Raw genomic sequence first — 13,849 nt, 5'->3', positions numbered from 1 at the left:
GCCAAAGAACCTGACAATCTTGGGAATCAGGGTTGTTGTTTAGAAGCAAAAGACTCAGTTATTTAAGTTTTGATTTCTGCTCTGTTTGTGTTGCAAACCAATGAACCTCTATCTACTTTAACAGAAATTTGGTTGGGTGCAAGATACACAGACGAGCAAAAGCCATTCTTCAAAGCTAGGTAAAAGAAAAAACTTTACTGTTATACAAATTCCAATTGTATTCTAAAACACCTCACCTTTCTAAAATCTCAAGACAGCTGGACAACATTAAAAACTCCCATAATTCAAACAGCTTTCCTTTTAAAGAGATGGTGATTTTTTTTCCTAAAATTCTAACTACTTTCCAATTACCTGATCTGACATCTTGATGAGATGTAATCTACCTTATAATCTGTCTTTGATGAGAGACAATGACAATTTGCAATGCAAAAAATATCAAAGACAACTGGGAGATCTTCCAGGAAGAATTAAGTTATGATTTCTTAGGGTGCACCAATATTAACAGCATGCCTGTATTTTTTTTCACATGCGCCAATAATAGACTGGACTGATCCCATAGGAAGCAGTGAAGTCAGGCCAGCACAAAAGGCTTCCAAGAGAATTAGAATTATTTTTGCCTCCTCTTTTTTGACTATTGTTTTAATAACATGCAAAAATGATGGGAAAGTGTCTCCTCTGTCAAGGACCACCAAGACAGGAGAAACACACTCCAACAAAAATATCTTCTAAACAGAATCTACAGGAATACCAACATCTGTGAAAGGAGAAGAAGAGAGTTGTTCCCAACTGAAATCCAAACTTGAAGGTGAATTTGGAGCTCACTGACAACTTTGCACCGTCCCCTCTCCTTCAGTGGCCCCTTGCACTGGTCCCATTTTGCTGAGGGCAGCTCACTGCAAAGTTTCTTCAACCCAGGGAATTCTGTCACCCAGCTGGGTGTGGGTTAGGCTACATCACCTGGTGGAGATTCCCAACCCTCTCCTTGTCCCAGAGCACGTGCATTTTTCCTGTCCCTATTGCTTTTCCAGAAGAACTGACACAGAGGCAACAAGAACAGGACAATTGAGTCTCCAGCTCTGCCATTCAGATATTGATGTACTTACAGTGTAGAATCAGGTAAGATTCCAGCCTTCACCACTACTACTGGAGTTGCATAATGAATTTCTAGGGTGGAGCTATCACAGAGGTGTTGGAGGAATGATTTTGTGTTCCTGGGAAGTGTCAGCTTTATAAGTATTTCCTTAACACTTGGTGTCCAGAGACTCTACAGAGTAACAGGATCTAAAAGTCATTTTAGCTTGGCTGTAGCATGCACAAACATTGCAGACACATGACCCAAACCTGAGTGCCTGGAGCAGGCAGGGGGTTCCAAGCTAGACAGGGATTATCTATATGCTAAGGAACATTACCTAAACATATGAAGATTCCATTAATACTTGATTTAAACACCAAACATGTGCTACTTAATCCATACCTCAGTGTTCATTCCTTTCTCAGTTAAACCTGCTTCCCTCTGCAGGAGATGTCCATCAGCCCATTTTCACCTACCTGGTTCCTCTGCTCCCTCTGGTGAGCTGCAGTACAGAACATTTCATAGGCCAGTGTACAACATGCACCACATCATTTCCAAGGGCCAAAGCTTTATTATTACCTTTTAAACTAGAAATAATTTTTACTGTATTTGAGATCAATGACCCCTGTTTTGATGTTCTGGGTTAACACCAAACACAAAAACTAACAGTCTTTTCTAGTTAAAAGCTTTGGAAAAAAGAAGTCAATTCAAGTGCATATTCCTTTGCACATTGATAATACAATAATTACATTGATCAGAAACACATGCTAATTGGATCACTCTGGAGCATTTTTCTCGTTGTCTGGTACCACAAAACACATCTGGGTTTTATTTGTCCCATGTAAGTTAATAAGAGTATGGGCTTTTTTAAAACAACAAGCAAGATAATCCTAAAAACAATTTTCCAAAGTGAAAAGGGAGGGGAAAAACCTTCATGTTTCATCCAAGATTGTGTAAGTGTAAAAACAAATTTAAGATAGAAACTGAAGCACATTTTCTACCTACTTGGCTTTTAGTGAGGAAAGAAAAAAAAGGAAGTTAAAGATTCTTAATACTGCGACTACAGAAAAGAAACAGCTCAGTTAAATATATTAATGGCACCAACAAGGGATGTCTCCCCCACCTACACAGACCCAAATTGGAACGATTTAAGGTGCCAATCCATCATCCCTAGAAGATGTCAGGCTTCTTCTTGTTACTGAATCCCTTGCTCAGGAGAGCTGGAAACTTTCAAGCTTTCTGTTGGAGCATAGGGGATGCTGACACCTTCCAGATTTTCACTTCAGTGACCAACCCACAGACAGTATGGTGCAGGGAACAGCAGATGGCTTCTCTTCTGTTACCTCTGCTGCCTAGAGAGGAAGCTGAGCACTGCTCTCAAGCCATGCATATTCAGCTCTTGCTGCAAGGAGAACAAGGCTTATTTATCCATGGCACAGCCCCCCAGCCCATAATACACCTGTCCCATTCCAGAGCATGTCTACAGACCTCCATATGATTGGAATTTTCCTAGGCAAAGGAAAGCAATTCATTCTGAAATATGGAAAGACATTCAAGGTTTACTTTTAATTCTAAATAAACATTGAGCCATTTGATACAATTTTTCCCTTCATCCCCTCTCTCTTAAAAATACATATGACACAAACCAGGGAAAGTGATGAAAAAAAGAAACCAGCTTGTTTTTCTGTTTCACAACTTACCTTACACTGACCTGGGCCTTGGTAAAATTAGAACAACTACCACAAAACTTTTTCACGTGAGAATGCTCTTTGCATACCTCACCAGCAGCACTGTGAACGTTCTGTTTGTGCACAAGTCCAATGTAATTCCAGCAGGACACAGCATTTCTCCACGTATTAAGCAATTTTTGTGTAATTTTTGTGAGACCACACGTTCAGAGTTTAATCCCATAACTTTCTTACAGGATCACAGACGTCTGTGACAAAAGACTAAATTCACCATGAACTAATAGAAGAAAATGACTCTCTGGGAATGTGACAAAGTGCAACCAAGTTTTTCCATCATGTGATTGAATACCATAGTTTACTTTTCCCCAGAGTTCAGTGAGAAGATAGAAGGAGGCTTTGATTATAATGATAACTTCACAGAGCAGTGCTATGGGACAAGGCTCTCATTTTACCCACCTGGTTTTGGACATACACAATGCTCTCCTCCTACAGTTATTATAAAGGCAGAAAAGATGTGCTTGGAGAATACAGTATAAGTTACGAGAGAAACAGGATATGAGCAATTCAGATATAAATATTGGAAGAAAATAAGCAGTACATTGGATTGACTGGAAAACTTTCTTCACTCCCAAACTTATCTGTGCAAATAAAAGATATATTGAAGAATGTGGGAATGAACAGAAAGGTATTAATATAGACTGTTAAATCAATACAGATGCATGCAAATAAATCACAAACACAAAAAACACTGATCAATTTTCAAACTAGCTGGGGCCTGATCTGCTTCTCAGCACACAAAATGTAAATCTGGCATAAATATAACTTCTGTGTTTTCCAAGAGTGTTCACGGGCCATGGGCTTTTAAGCAACAGGTGGAAATCACTGTGCCACGTTCTCTGTGCTGTGATACACAGGAGATGAGGCAAGACATTAAAATCTGTGAATCAACAACGGGTGCAAGGGGGAATCGAGATCCTGCCATCTCCATCAGAGAGCTGGTGAGACCATGGCTCATTTTAGTCGCTATAACTGTGTAAATTAAGCGCTGTTAAAATGTATGCAGTAATTAAAATGACACCTGATTAGTTGAAGAAAACACAGACCACCGTGTTGGGAATGTTACTTGCAGTGCATTTGTGGAGGAACAAATCAGAAGGGTGCGCCCAGGCAGAGGGGTTGGTGGGTTTCCCTGAGTCCCTGCATCCTGTGGAAGGCATTTTGTGTGAGGAGCACTCTGCTGCCCACAGGCACACGAGTGGAAGGGGAGGTACACTTACAAAGTAGCCTGTTCCCAAGCTGGAAGGAGCTGAGCTCTGCAATAAAACACAAAGACAAAGTGGAAAGTCAGCGATGGTTTTTAACACGTTCCAATCCACACAGCTCATTACCAGCCCTTTCCAAGCTTTTCATCACCACATCACAGCACCGGCGGCCGGCCCCTTGTCATCTGCTACTGAAACAAACACGCTGCTGCTTAATTTTTCCCTTTACATCTCTCAACCACTCGGAGATGGTAACGTGCTATTTACTGAATTCCAAGCTTCTGCGGTGGACGTAATTGCCAATTTATTTGACAGGCAGCTGGGTAATGAATTAATGATGGCATTTCGCCCTGCACTGAGACTAAACAGACACTCATCAGCCAGGCTCCCTGACATGCTGACATTCAATGCCCCGGACTCCAGCTCCTCAGCTTCATGGCCACAAAGGGGCAGGCGGGAGGGGAGAAAGGGAAAAAAAGTAGGCTGACTTCAAAACAAAAAGCCCGGTGGGTTTGGATGACTTTTTCAGTGTATGACCTGTTTGCCAATTTATTCCCAAAGGGCCCTGGTTAGTACACACATAGTGCTTTTCTAAAACGAGACATTTTGTAAACATAATTAGTAGTCTGAAATGTAAAGAATGCGTGGGCACAGAGAAGCTGCTTTAGTCAATGTACCATTTTCTGGAGAATGCAGTCACTACAAGTTCCCATTTGGATGTCCACATTGTTTGACAAACCAAGGATTTAGAAACAACAACAACAACAAAAAAGCAAACAGCAAATATATACAGTGTGAAATAGACTTCAAAACTCAAACCTTTAAAAATAATTAAAACAAATATTGCTACCAAGAAAAAGAATAAATTTGTTTAAATGCTTTAAAAAAAAAAAATATCGTCATGAAATTCAGTTTAAGTGGGACATGATCACAACCTCTGTAGTCACAGGAATTAAGGAGATAAAGGGTTTTGTTTCATTAGTTTTTCATCTAAGCAATGGGGATTACACAGCAGGTTCTCTCGGAGACATGGGGGATCCTGGTGCTAATCCAGGTCAGGCTGTTCCACTGGAGGGGGAGCAGTGCCCAGCTCCAGCCTCCAGAGCCCTGGGGCACAGCAGCAAAAAGCAGAGGAGCAGTCTCCAGTGAGTGAGAAAGTCCAGTGTGAAACTCCTGCAGCTCCATTCCCTCTCCTGGAGCTCCATTCCCTCTCCTGGAGCTCCATTCTCATTCCTGCAGCTCCATTCCCTCTCCTCCAGCTCCATTCCCTCTCCTGTATCTCCATTCTCATTCCTGGAGCTCCATTCTCATTCCTGCAGCTCCATTCCCTCTCCTCCAGCTCCATTCCCTCTCCTGTATCTCCATTCTCATTCTTGGAGCTCCATTCCCTCTCCTGCAGCTCCATTCCCACTCCTGTAGCTCCATTCCCATTCCTGCAGCTCCATTCCCTCTCCTCCAGCTCCATTCCCTCTCCTCTAGCTCCATTCCCATTCCTGCAGCTCCATTCCCTCTCCTCCAGCTCCATTCCCTCTCCTGTATCTCCATTCTCATTCCTGGAGCTCCATTCCCTCTCCTGGAGCTCCATTCCCTCTCCTCCAGCTCCATGCCCACTGCTGCTGCCCAGCACAGTCTCCCTTTCCCTGGTGACAGCTCAGGGACAGCCAGGCCTGCAGAGGGGCCTGGGCAGGGCAGTGGCAATACACAGAATTTTTGTCACTTCCCCCCTGTTCCGAGCCAGGGACCCAAACTGCAGCGCACAGAACCCAGGCAGGGGAACCCCACACAAACAAAGGCACTCCAAAATCCTCCTGTCCCCACTCTTGCTGCTGCCCTGTGCCACCACCAGGCACAGGAGAGCCCTGGGATGATGTCCCTGCCATCTCTGCCTCCCTGCTGTCCCCGGGAATGGCCATCCTGCTGGGCTGAGCTGGGCACTGCCCCTGCTCCCAGCTGGGCACAGCCACTCCGTGGGTCCTGCTTTGGAGATGCCAAAAAGATTTTTGCTTTTTAGACATTTTTAAGTTATTCATAACTCTGTAAACTACTATTATACAGCTACATAGCTCCTTAACTAAGTCTAGTCCTTTTCCGACCTTTTCTCTTAGATTTAAGAACAGTAAGCTCACCTTCCTGGACTCTTATTTAGGTTTTTTTGCCTCTATAGTGAAACAAGGATGTTTTATTCTTTTCCCTATATTGTAGACATAATAAATGTGGGGCTAGAAGCAGGGAGGGGCGGACAATGGAGGGCAGAACTAAAAGGGGGGATTACTTAATTAACTGTTCCTCTAATTGGATACTTTCTCTAAAGTATGCTAATTTGTTAAAATTATAAAATTGTCAAAATCCTGTATCACACGTGCATTTTGCCATACTTGCACCTGGAGGACCTTCATTAAAGATCAAAGCTTTTTATCATCTTCATATTGTTTGGCTTGTGGCTTTTGGCAGCACTGGGAGCCCCTGCAGCTCTGCAGCCCCGGCAGAGAGCACGCCCTGCTCAGTACCCAACACACACTGCCTTCCTCTTCCCTCACCCTGCTCTCTGCTTCATGCCACTGAAATTCCCTTCATTTAAGCTGGAGATCTACTCACAAATGCAACACGTGCAATCGTTATAACCACTTTTGTTTCAGCTATGTACAGATGCCAAGCGAGTCCCACTCTTTCACTCACAGTTTTTTTAAACTTACTTTACTGGCTGAAAGCTCCAAAGTTTGCATTCTGCATCTGTGTGTAATTTTTGTCTGCTTTTTATTCCAAGTTTTGGAAGGATAGAGTATCAAAACAAAACAATAAAGAGGAAGAAAAAAGAATAAGCAAACAAAATATTTCCCACTGAATATTTTCATTCCTTCAAAAGCAATGCTGCAATGGCTATGGGAGGACAGTCGAAACATAGCAGTCAAATGACTTTCACTGAACAACTGTGCATTTTCAGGGAACTTGACTTTGCTGGATGGAAATATAGCCCTTCACACATTGCATGCTGCATATGGAGAGTACAGTTTGCAAACTCTATTTAATTGAAGTATGAAAGACTGTGCTGCACATGCATGAATGACTGTCAGCTGTGTTGTGAACCGGGTGTTGACAGAGCACAGAGGCTGAAGCGAGGGCTATGCAAGGAGACAACTTCTCACCTTTTGGGGAACTCCCAATACCCAGTGCCCAGCCTTGGCACCACTGTACAAGCATCTTTACAAGTGCCGAGTCGTGATCCTGCACTGGCTGGGTCTATAGCTCTTATATAAAGTGTGCCTATAATAGAGGTAATGGTTTCACTTTCCGAAACCCTTTGCAAAATAGGACATTAGAAATACTGTTTGATATTCACACAACCACCAGCAGAAGCCTGCATCAGGTGCCCATCAGCAAAATACACTTGCTTAAAATTGACAGGGTTCTGGGCTTTTTCACCCCTTTTTTTTTTTTTTTTTTTTTGGTTGGTTTGATTTTTTTTTTGTTTCCATCCTTTCTTAAAGAAAAGAACTTTGGCCCAGAAGCAAAAATGTAGTAACCCTCGTGTAAGCATTAGTTTATTGTGTACCAAAGAAAATTACATCCTTGAGGTCTTGGAAGGCACAGTTATACCCATTTTGCATATATATTGTGCATTACTTGGGGAGCTGGGTGGGGAGAAAGGCTGTGTTGTACATATTTGTTCTGGCTATTGTTTATGCAGGTCTGACTGAATGAAGGAACAGTGGGTATCATTTCAATTTCTGATGTCAACATCAAATTACTTATTTAATTTCATGCCTGGCGAAGCATTGTATAGCTACACGCAGAATCATTTCACTTCATTTGTTATGCTGTGTTTTCTTGGCGATTGGCTTGCCTTCCAACTGACAGCTTTAATTACGACATGAATTTGATTGCACTGCCGAGGAATTAACATAATGCAACAAAGCATTTAAGCACCCAACCTTAGACACACAAACACACACATCCCCACCCTGGCAGCCACACGCACACAAAGCACAGCCACTGCAGCTCCTGGCACAGCACACACAGCTCTGCCCCTGTGGCTCCATCCACACCCTGCCAGCATCACTGGGGATATTCTGGAGAGGGAGCAGCTCTGAGGCTTTCACAGCACATAACCCAAAGGCCATCCCTCAATTTGTCTTTGGCTCTGTACAGGTGAGAGGGATGGGAGACAAAAGAATTGAAAATATTCTATATTTGGGGCTGAAACCGTGAGCTGCCCACAGGATTACACTGCTGGAGGGGTGCAGACACATCTCTTCCTGAAGCCAACAGCAACAGACCTGGTGGGCAGGGCACCTCAGGATTCCAGGACTTGTCCTCATTGTCACCTCCTCGCTGTGGCTCCTCTCAAGCACAAAGCACCCAGCACAGGAGGTTCCAGGCAGCTACAGAGCACTGGGAGCAGGGGAGCACTCCTGAAGAGTGCAGCAGCTTTGATGAGCTTTTTGGAGAGCCCAAGAGAAGACCTTTAGTGTAGGGACAAATGGGAAGATTCCCGTCTCATTCCCTGGTCAGGAACTGGAAAAACATTCCAGACAGAAAGGTGCCAACTGCAGCAAGAGGTGCTGAATCCCATTCAGTGACCATGTGGGAGAGGCTTTTGCTGTTCATCCTTTCACTGAAAGCCTGCAACCAACACCAGAGGCAGCAGGCAGGGCTGAGATCAGGCGGATCAGGAATTTAGGAATGTGCTCCAGAAATCAGGTGGTTTGATTTTTGATTAGCAAAGAGAAAAGCAAAGAACCCCGGAATACTCAGTGCATTTACCATCCAGGTTAGCTGTAACTCTCATGTTTTCCTCAGGTAACTCTCCTGGCTGTTTTGTAAAACATGACAAAAATGTATTCCAAAGAGGGAGGACTCAATTAAAAATAAATACATAGAGAAAGATAAGAAAAAGAAGGTGACTGAGCTCCCAGCTGAGCAAAAGAGAAAGCGCTGCCATCTTGTCTCCAAGCAAGACCTCAACAAAATGAATTCTACTACTGGCAAGATTTTGATGAGATTAAACTGACTACAGCACCCTATATATAAAGGAGGAGCAGCTCTCCAATTTCTCTTTTAGGCCCCTGGAGCTACCTCTGCCCATAAAGAAAAAAAACAAGTTGTCATTCCTAAAAAAAAACCTATACAGGGGAGAAAGGCAGAGAGCCATGGGTTTATGAAATTCAGAGGGGGAGCTGGATCAGGGCACTGCTTGCACTGGAGCATTGAGCAATCATTATCTCTAATCTAGCAGAGGTCAAATTCTCTGCTAATTATGTTCCCTCACAGAGGGGTGGGTGTGTGCACACATGTGCCAGGCGAGGACAAAGAGAAGAGTTGACAGAAATCAGTCTCACTGCATTGCATCTGACAAGAACAGAGGATATTCCCCTTCCTACTGCCTGATGCTATTTCAAGCCTCATTATGAGAAAAATCTCCTTTTTAACATGGTCTTTTCATTGAATTATCTTCTTTTCATTTTTGCCCACCTCTCACAAATGCTGCAAATTACCTGCTTGGATCTCATTAGCCTGGAAAGCAGTCACTCCTTGTAAACACACTTTGCATCACTCTGCATTATCCAAGGACTGCAGGTACATTTACAATAGGCAAAGTTGAAAGATCCCTGACAGGAGAGTGAAGCCACTGACATGTCAGTTTGCAGCTGGATGTTCATTATCCCCTCTCCCTCATTCTGCATCTGTCACTAAGCTCTCACTCAGGCCTGTGAAGCTCTAACATTCCTGCTTCACCAGCCTGCTCAAACTGTGGATGGGAAAATGGATCATCCACCTGGAGAACATGCACTTCAGTCATCAGACCCATTTCCATACAGGAGCCATGCTTAGTCTTACAGTGCTGCCAGGTGACAAGAGTGGAGATTTATTACATTTCACGGCCAAAATTTGCTTTCCAACCTCAGGGTTAATCTACCTGCAATGCTTTATATTTTTTGTTCTATCTTCTAGAACAGTTAGGTACAATTTTATATATATTTTTTTTATGAGAAAATAGCTGTAAAAACTATGAGAGAAAAGCTTCAGAGAAAACTTACTCTGTTGCCTGTAGCTTTTTTTGGACAGTAAACAGTGGGTAACATTAGACATCTGACTTCTTCAAAAAGTATTATTTAAAATAACCATTTGGAAGGTCCTGTCATTTCAGCACACATGGTATCTGATTTTGGGAGAGGAACAAGCGGATGGACAGCTCTGCACTGACTTGGGGAAGGGAACAATGGGATGGACAGCTCTGATCTGATTTTGGGAGAGGAACAAGGGGATGGACAGCTCTGCACTGAATTTGAGAGAGGGGAACAATGGGATGGACAGCTCTGCACTGACTTGGAGAGGGGAACAATGGGATGGACAGCTCTGCACTGACTTTGGGAGAGGGGAACAATGGGATGGACAGCTCTGCACTGACTTGGAGAGGGGAACAATGGGATGGACAGCTCTGCACTGACTTTGGGAGAGGGGAACAATGGGATGGACAGCTCTGCACTGACTTGGAGAGGGGAACAATGGGATGGACAGCTCTGCACTGACTTTGGGAGAGGGGAACAATGGGATGGACAGCTCTGCACTGACTTGGAGAGGGGAACAATGGGATGGACAGCTCTGCACTGACTTTGGGAGAGGAACAATGGGATGGACAGCTCTGCACTGACTTTGGGAGAGGAACAATGGGATGGACAGCTCTGCACTGACTTTGGGAGGAGGCAATGGGCAGTACTGCTCTGAACAGAAGGAGCCTGGGAAGGGCCACCACAGACCCAGGCACAGTGAGAGCTGTCTCATGTGTGTTTCTCAAATCTCAGCTGAACTGGTAATGCCAGACCAGCGAGACATGCTTGTATTGCAATGAATTATCAAAGCAAAGGAACTTTCCTTATTAAGCTAAACATAAATTATGTATAACACTTTAAAATATACATCTCCACATATATTTACATAACAGTTCTTTTGAGTAACCTGTGAATCCCTCTTTCTCTCTCAGGTGCACTAGGGAAGTTGTATTTGCCCTCTACTTCCTTTTAATTTGCCACAGCACTGAGACAAAGGAAAAGTATCATAAAAACATCAGAGAAAAACTGGATTTGATGGGTGGAAGGGGACCCAGGACTCTGCTCTCACTGCCAGGTCTGGCAGTGCTATGCTGTGAGCTGCTGAGAAACCAAATAAACCTCAGAGTTCTCCACTCAGTACATTGCAAGGGAATGACAAAGCTAAATTAAAATCGTGTTTGTAAGGAGCTGTGGAATTTTTTGTTGAAGGTGCTGTGTAATTGTGAAGTTGGTTGCAGTGTCTTCCCAGTTGCCACAGGGCTCAGACAAGCCAGGATGATGACGGTGACAGGCTGACATCCAGCTGCCATCCACTGCTACCTGTACAGAACATTTCCTTACTACCTTCTATGGTTTCACTCTCCTCTTCCAGAGACATCTCACAGCCCTGAGACTGACCTCAGCTGACAGCTATGAAGGGCAAGTTCTGAAGTGTTTAGCTGAATGTAATCCATAAAGGCTGGCTCTGGGGAAGAAATGGACCTCTAAAATAATGTGACAAAGGGATGTGGAGAGAGAGTGATACAGATTTCACACTTTCACAGAAATTAAAAAAAAAAATCAGGCATCTGTTCCAGTGATATGCACAATTCAGCAAAAATTGCTAGCTGTGTGCCTTCAGGCTTAAATTTGCACAATGAAATGTATCCTTTACAAAGGTATTCCTTTTAATGCCTGCTCAGTTCAGTTTTATTGGATTGGCCTATAGAGGACACCATCTGGTATCTGTCATCCAAATCTACACAGACATGCTATCGATAAAATCCCCATTTCCAAAATGTGGGTTAGTTAAAAGTAGGGCCAGATTGCTGGCTGGTACAAATTGGGTTGCCTGATGTAGCTATCCATGCTTTTACCAGCAAAGGATCTGACCTACAAATCCCCAATTTAGATACTCTATTGGACAGGGCTTTCTTTATATTCTGTGTTGTAAAGCATGTGGAACAGAGGACACAGAGCCATGAATAAAACACTCAAGGATTGTGATGGTACACATAATAAATAGTAATCTAATTGCAGCAACAGAAAGATTTCTGTAGTCATTGCTCTGTCAGAACAGCTCATGCGTGTCACTGGGTGAATGACCAGCATTCTCCCATGGAGAAAAACACTCTCCACAGGGCTGCCATCTCAGGCCCTTCCACAGCATTTTAGGTAGAGCAACAAAGGCAGAGCTTATGCTATTGTTGGCCATGTTATATCAATTCATTATATATAACTGAGTCTCTCTAGACACGCAAATACTTCTCATAAAGACAGTACATAGACCAAAGAAATACATTCTTTTCCTCCATCACTTGGGGTAAAAATGTTACTCACTTCTCAGCTATGCAAGAACATCTTAACTTCATTAAATGTCCTTCAACTGTTTCCAAAGAGCTGAGTGTTTGCACACAGAAAGACTTGTATCAATCTTTAAGAAGTTAATACTGAACCAGGGCGGGAGACCTACGTTACCTCTTCCCCTCCTGCGATTTGTGGAAAAACCCCACAACTGGTACAAGCTGTAAAGCAGGTATGCATCTTTACTCAGGGCCAGACGCATGCGGGATCTCCTTCTACTCTAAGTTAAATTTTTGCCCCCCCATGTGTCACCTGAACCCCCAGAGGGACAGAGATTTTAACAAAGCATCCCAGAAGCAGATGGCCCCGAGCACACTTACGTCGCTGAGCCTCTCGCGGGAGCTGCTCCGGTGGAAGCCCTTGGACTCGCCGCTGGCGCTCTCGCTGTCGCTGTCCCGGCAGCTGTTCTGGCCTGCCTTGAGCTGCAGCACAGGGGAAACACAAAGAGAGCAAGAGTTGAGCCTGGCTCAGACCAGTGTCCTTGTCCCACTCTCCTTTATGCCCTCCCAAGCCCCAGCAGCTGCGTGGCCGTGGCTCTGGGGCAGGGCAGTGGCACCGTGTCCCTGTGCCAGGACACAGCCCCAGGGACACCACGGACAGTCCTGGACACCACAGCCCCCATGGGAGGTGCTGCAGGCAGGAGGGGCAACACTCCTGTCCCAAGGAAATCACAGTTTGAGATTCATCTGGGAAACTTTCAGACTTCTCAATCAGTTTCTGCCATGGATGAAGCTTTTGGTTTCCATCACAATGCAGCACTCACAGCATCAGTTCCTCCCTCCTAGCAGCACAAGAGCATTGAGGACCTGAAATCTTCCAGGAGAAGAGGTCACCACTCCAGAAAAGCCTTTCTTTTGCTGGGCCAGCCCCAAACCACACTGCCTGGCACTCTAAACGATTTTCGACTAACAAACTTCCATGTTCATTAAACAACAGGATCTACTTACTAGGTATCAAACTGCTTTTGTTTTTCAAACCAGCTTTAATGAACTTTACTGGCATTGTAATTAAAAAAAACCTACAAAACAAAAACCTAAACTACACTTTCATTACAATTGAGAACACATCTGCTTTCTGTTATACTTTGGACTGTTCAAGTCACCACATTAAACAGCAGTGTACTGACAGGAACACTCACCACAGACACCCATTACACATGTCCACGAGCATACATACACCTAGAGAGCAAGAGGAAGATATCATCCACGTCTACTGCAATGCTGAAAATGCACATCTTTGTTCTTTATCCTTCCTTACATTTTGCTTGAATGTATAAAATTTTCATTTAGCCTTGCTGATGCTCCATTTGAACTATTTGGTGGTTAATACTGGCATGAAGTCTCTTTCAGAAATTTAGACCTAAGATCACACACATAAAGACTGGAAGCAGAGGTAAATACAGAGAAAATATTTGGTGAGGTACCTAATGAAATATTT

The 13,849-nt window shown here is 43.8% G+C and overlaps 1 protein-coding gene across 9 annotated transcripts in view; it reads right to left on the bottom strand.

Moving 5' to 3' along the window:
• The window catches only part of AUTS2 (activator of transcription and developmental regulator AUTS2), a 771,159-nt gene that overhangs the window by 408,090 nt on the left and 349,220 nt on the right, over positions 1–13,849 (bottom strand). For all 9 annotated transcript variants that reach the window (XM_085557101.1, XM_085557099.1, XM_085557104.1 and 6 more), the window contains 2 exons: positions 12,733–12,834; positions 4,038–4,073 (listed from right to left, as the gene is read on the bottom strand). In XM_085557101.1, the coding sequence (XP_085413227.1) occupies positions 4,038–4,073; positions 12,733–12,834 (138 nt within the window). The remainder of the gene's footprint in view (positions 1–4,037; positions 4,074–12,732; positions 12,835–13,849) is intronic.

Source organism: Lonchura striata, chromosome 19 (assembly GCF_050655825.1).
Source record: "Lonchura striata isolate lonStrDom1 chromosome 19, ASM5065582v1, whole genome shotgun sequence".
Classification (NCBI taxonomy): Eukaryota; Metazoa; Chordata; class Aves; order Passeriformes; family Estrildidae; genus Lonchura; species Lonchura striata.
Note: the sequence above shows the minus strand (reverse complement) of the source record. Positions and strands in the feature narration are given on the sequence as shown.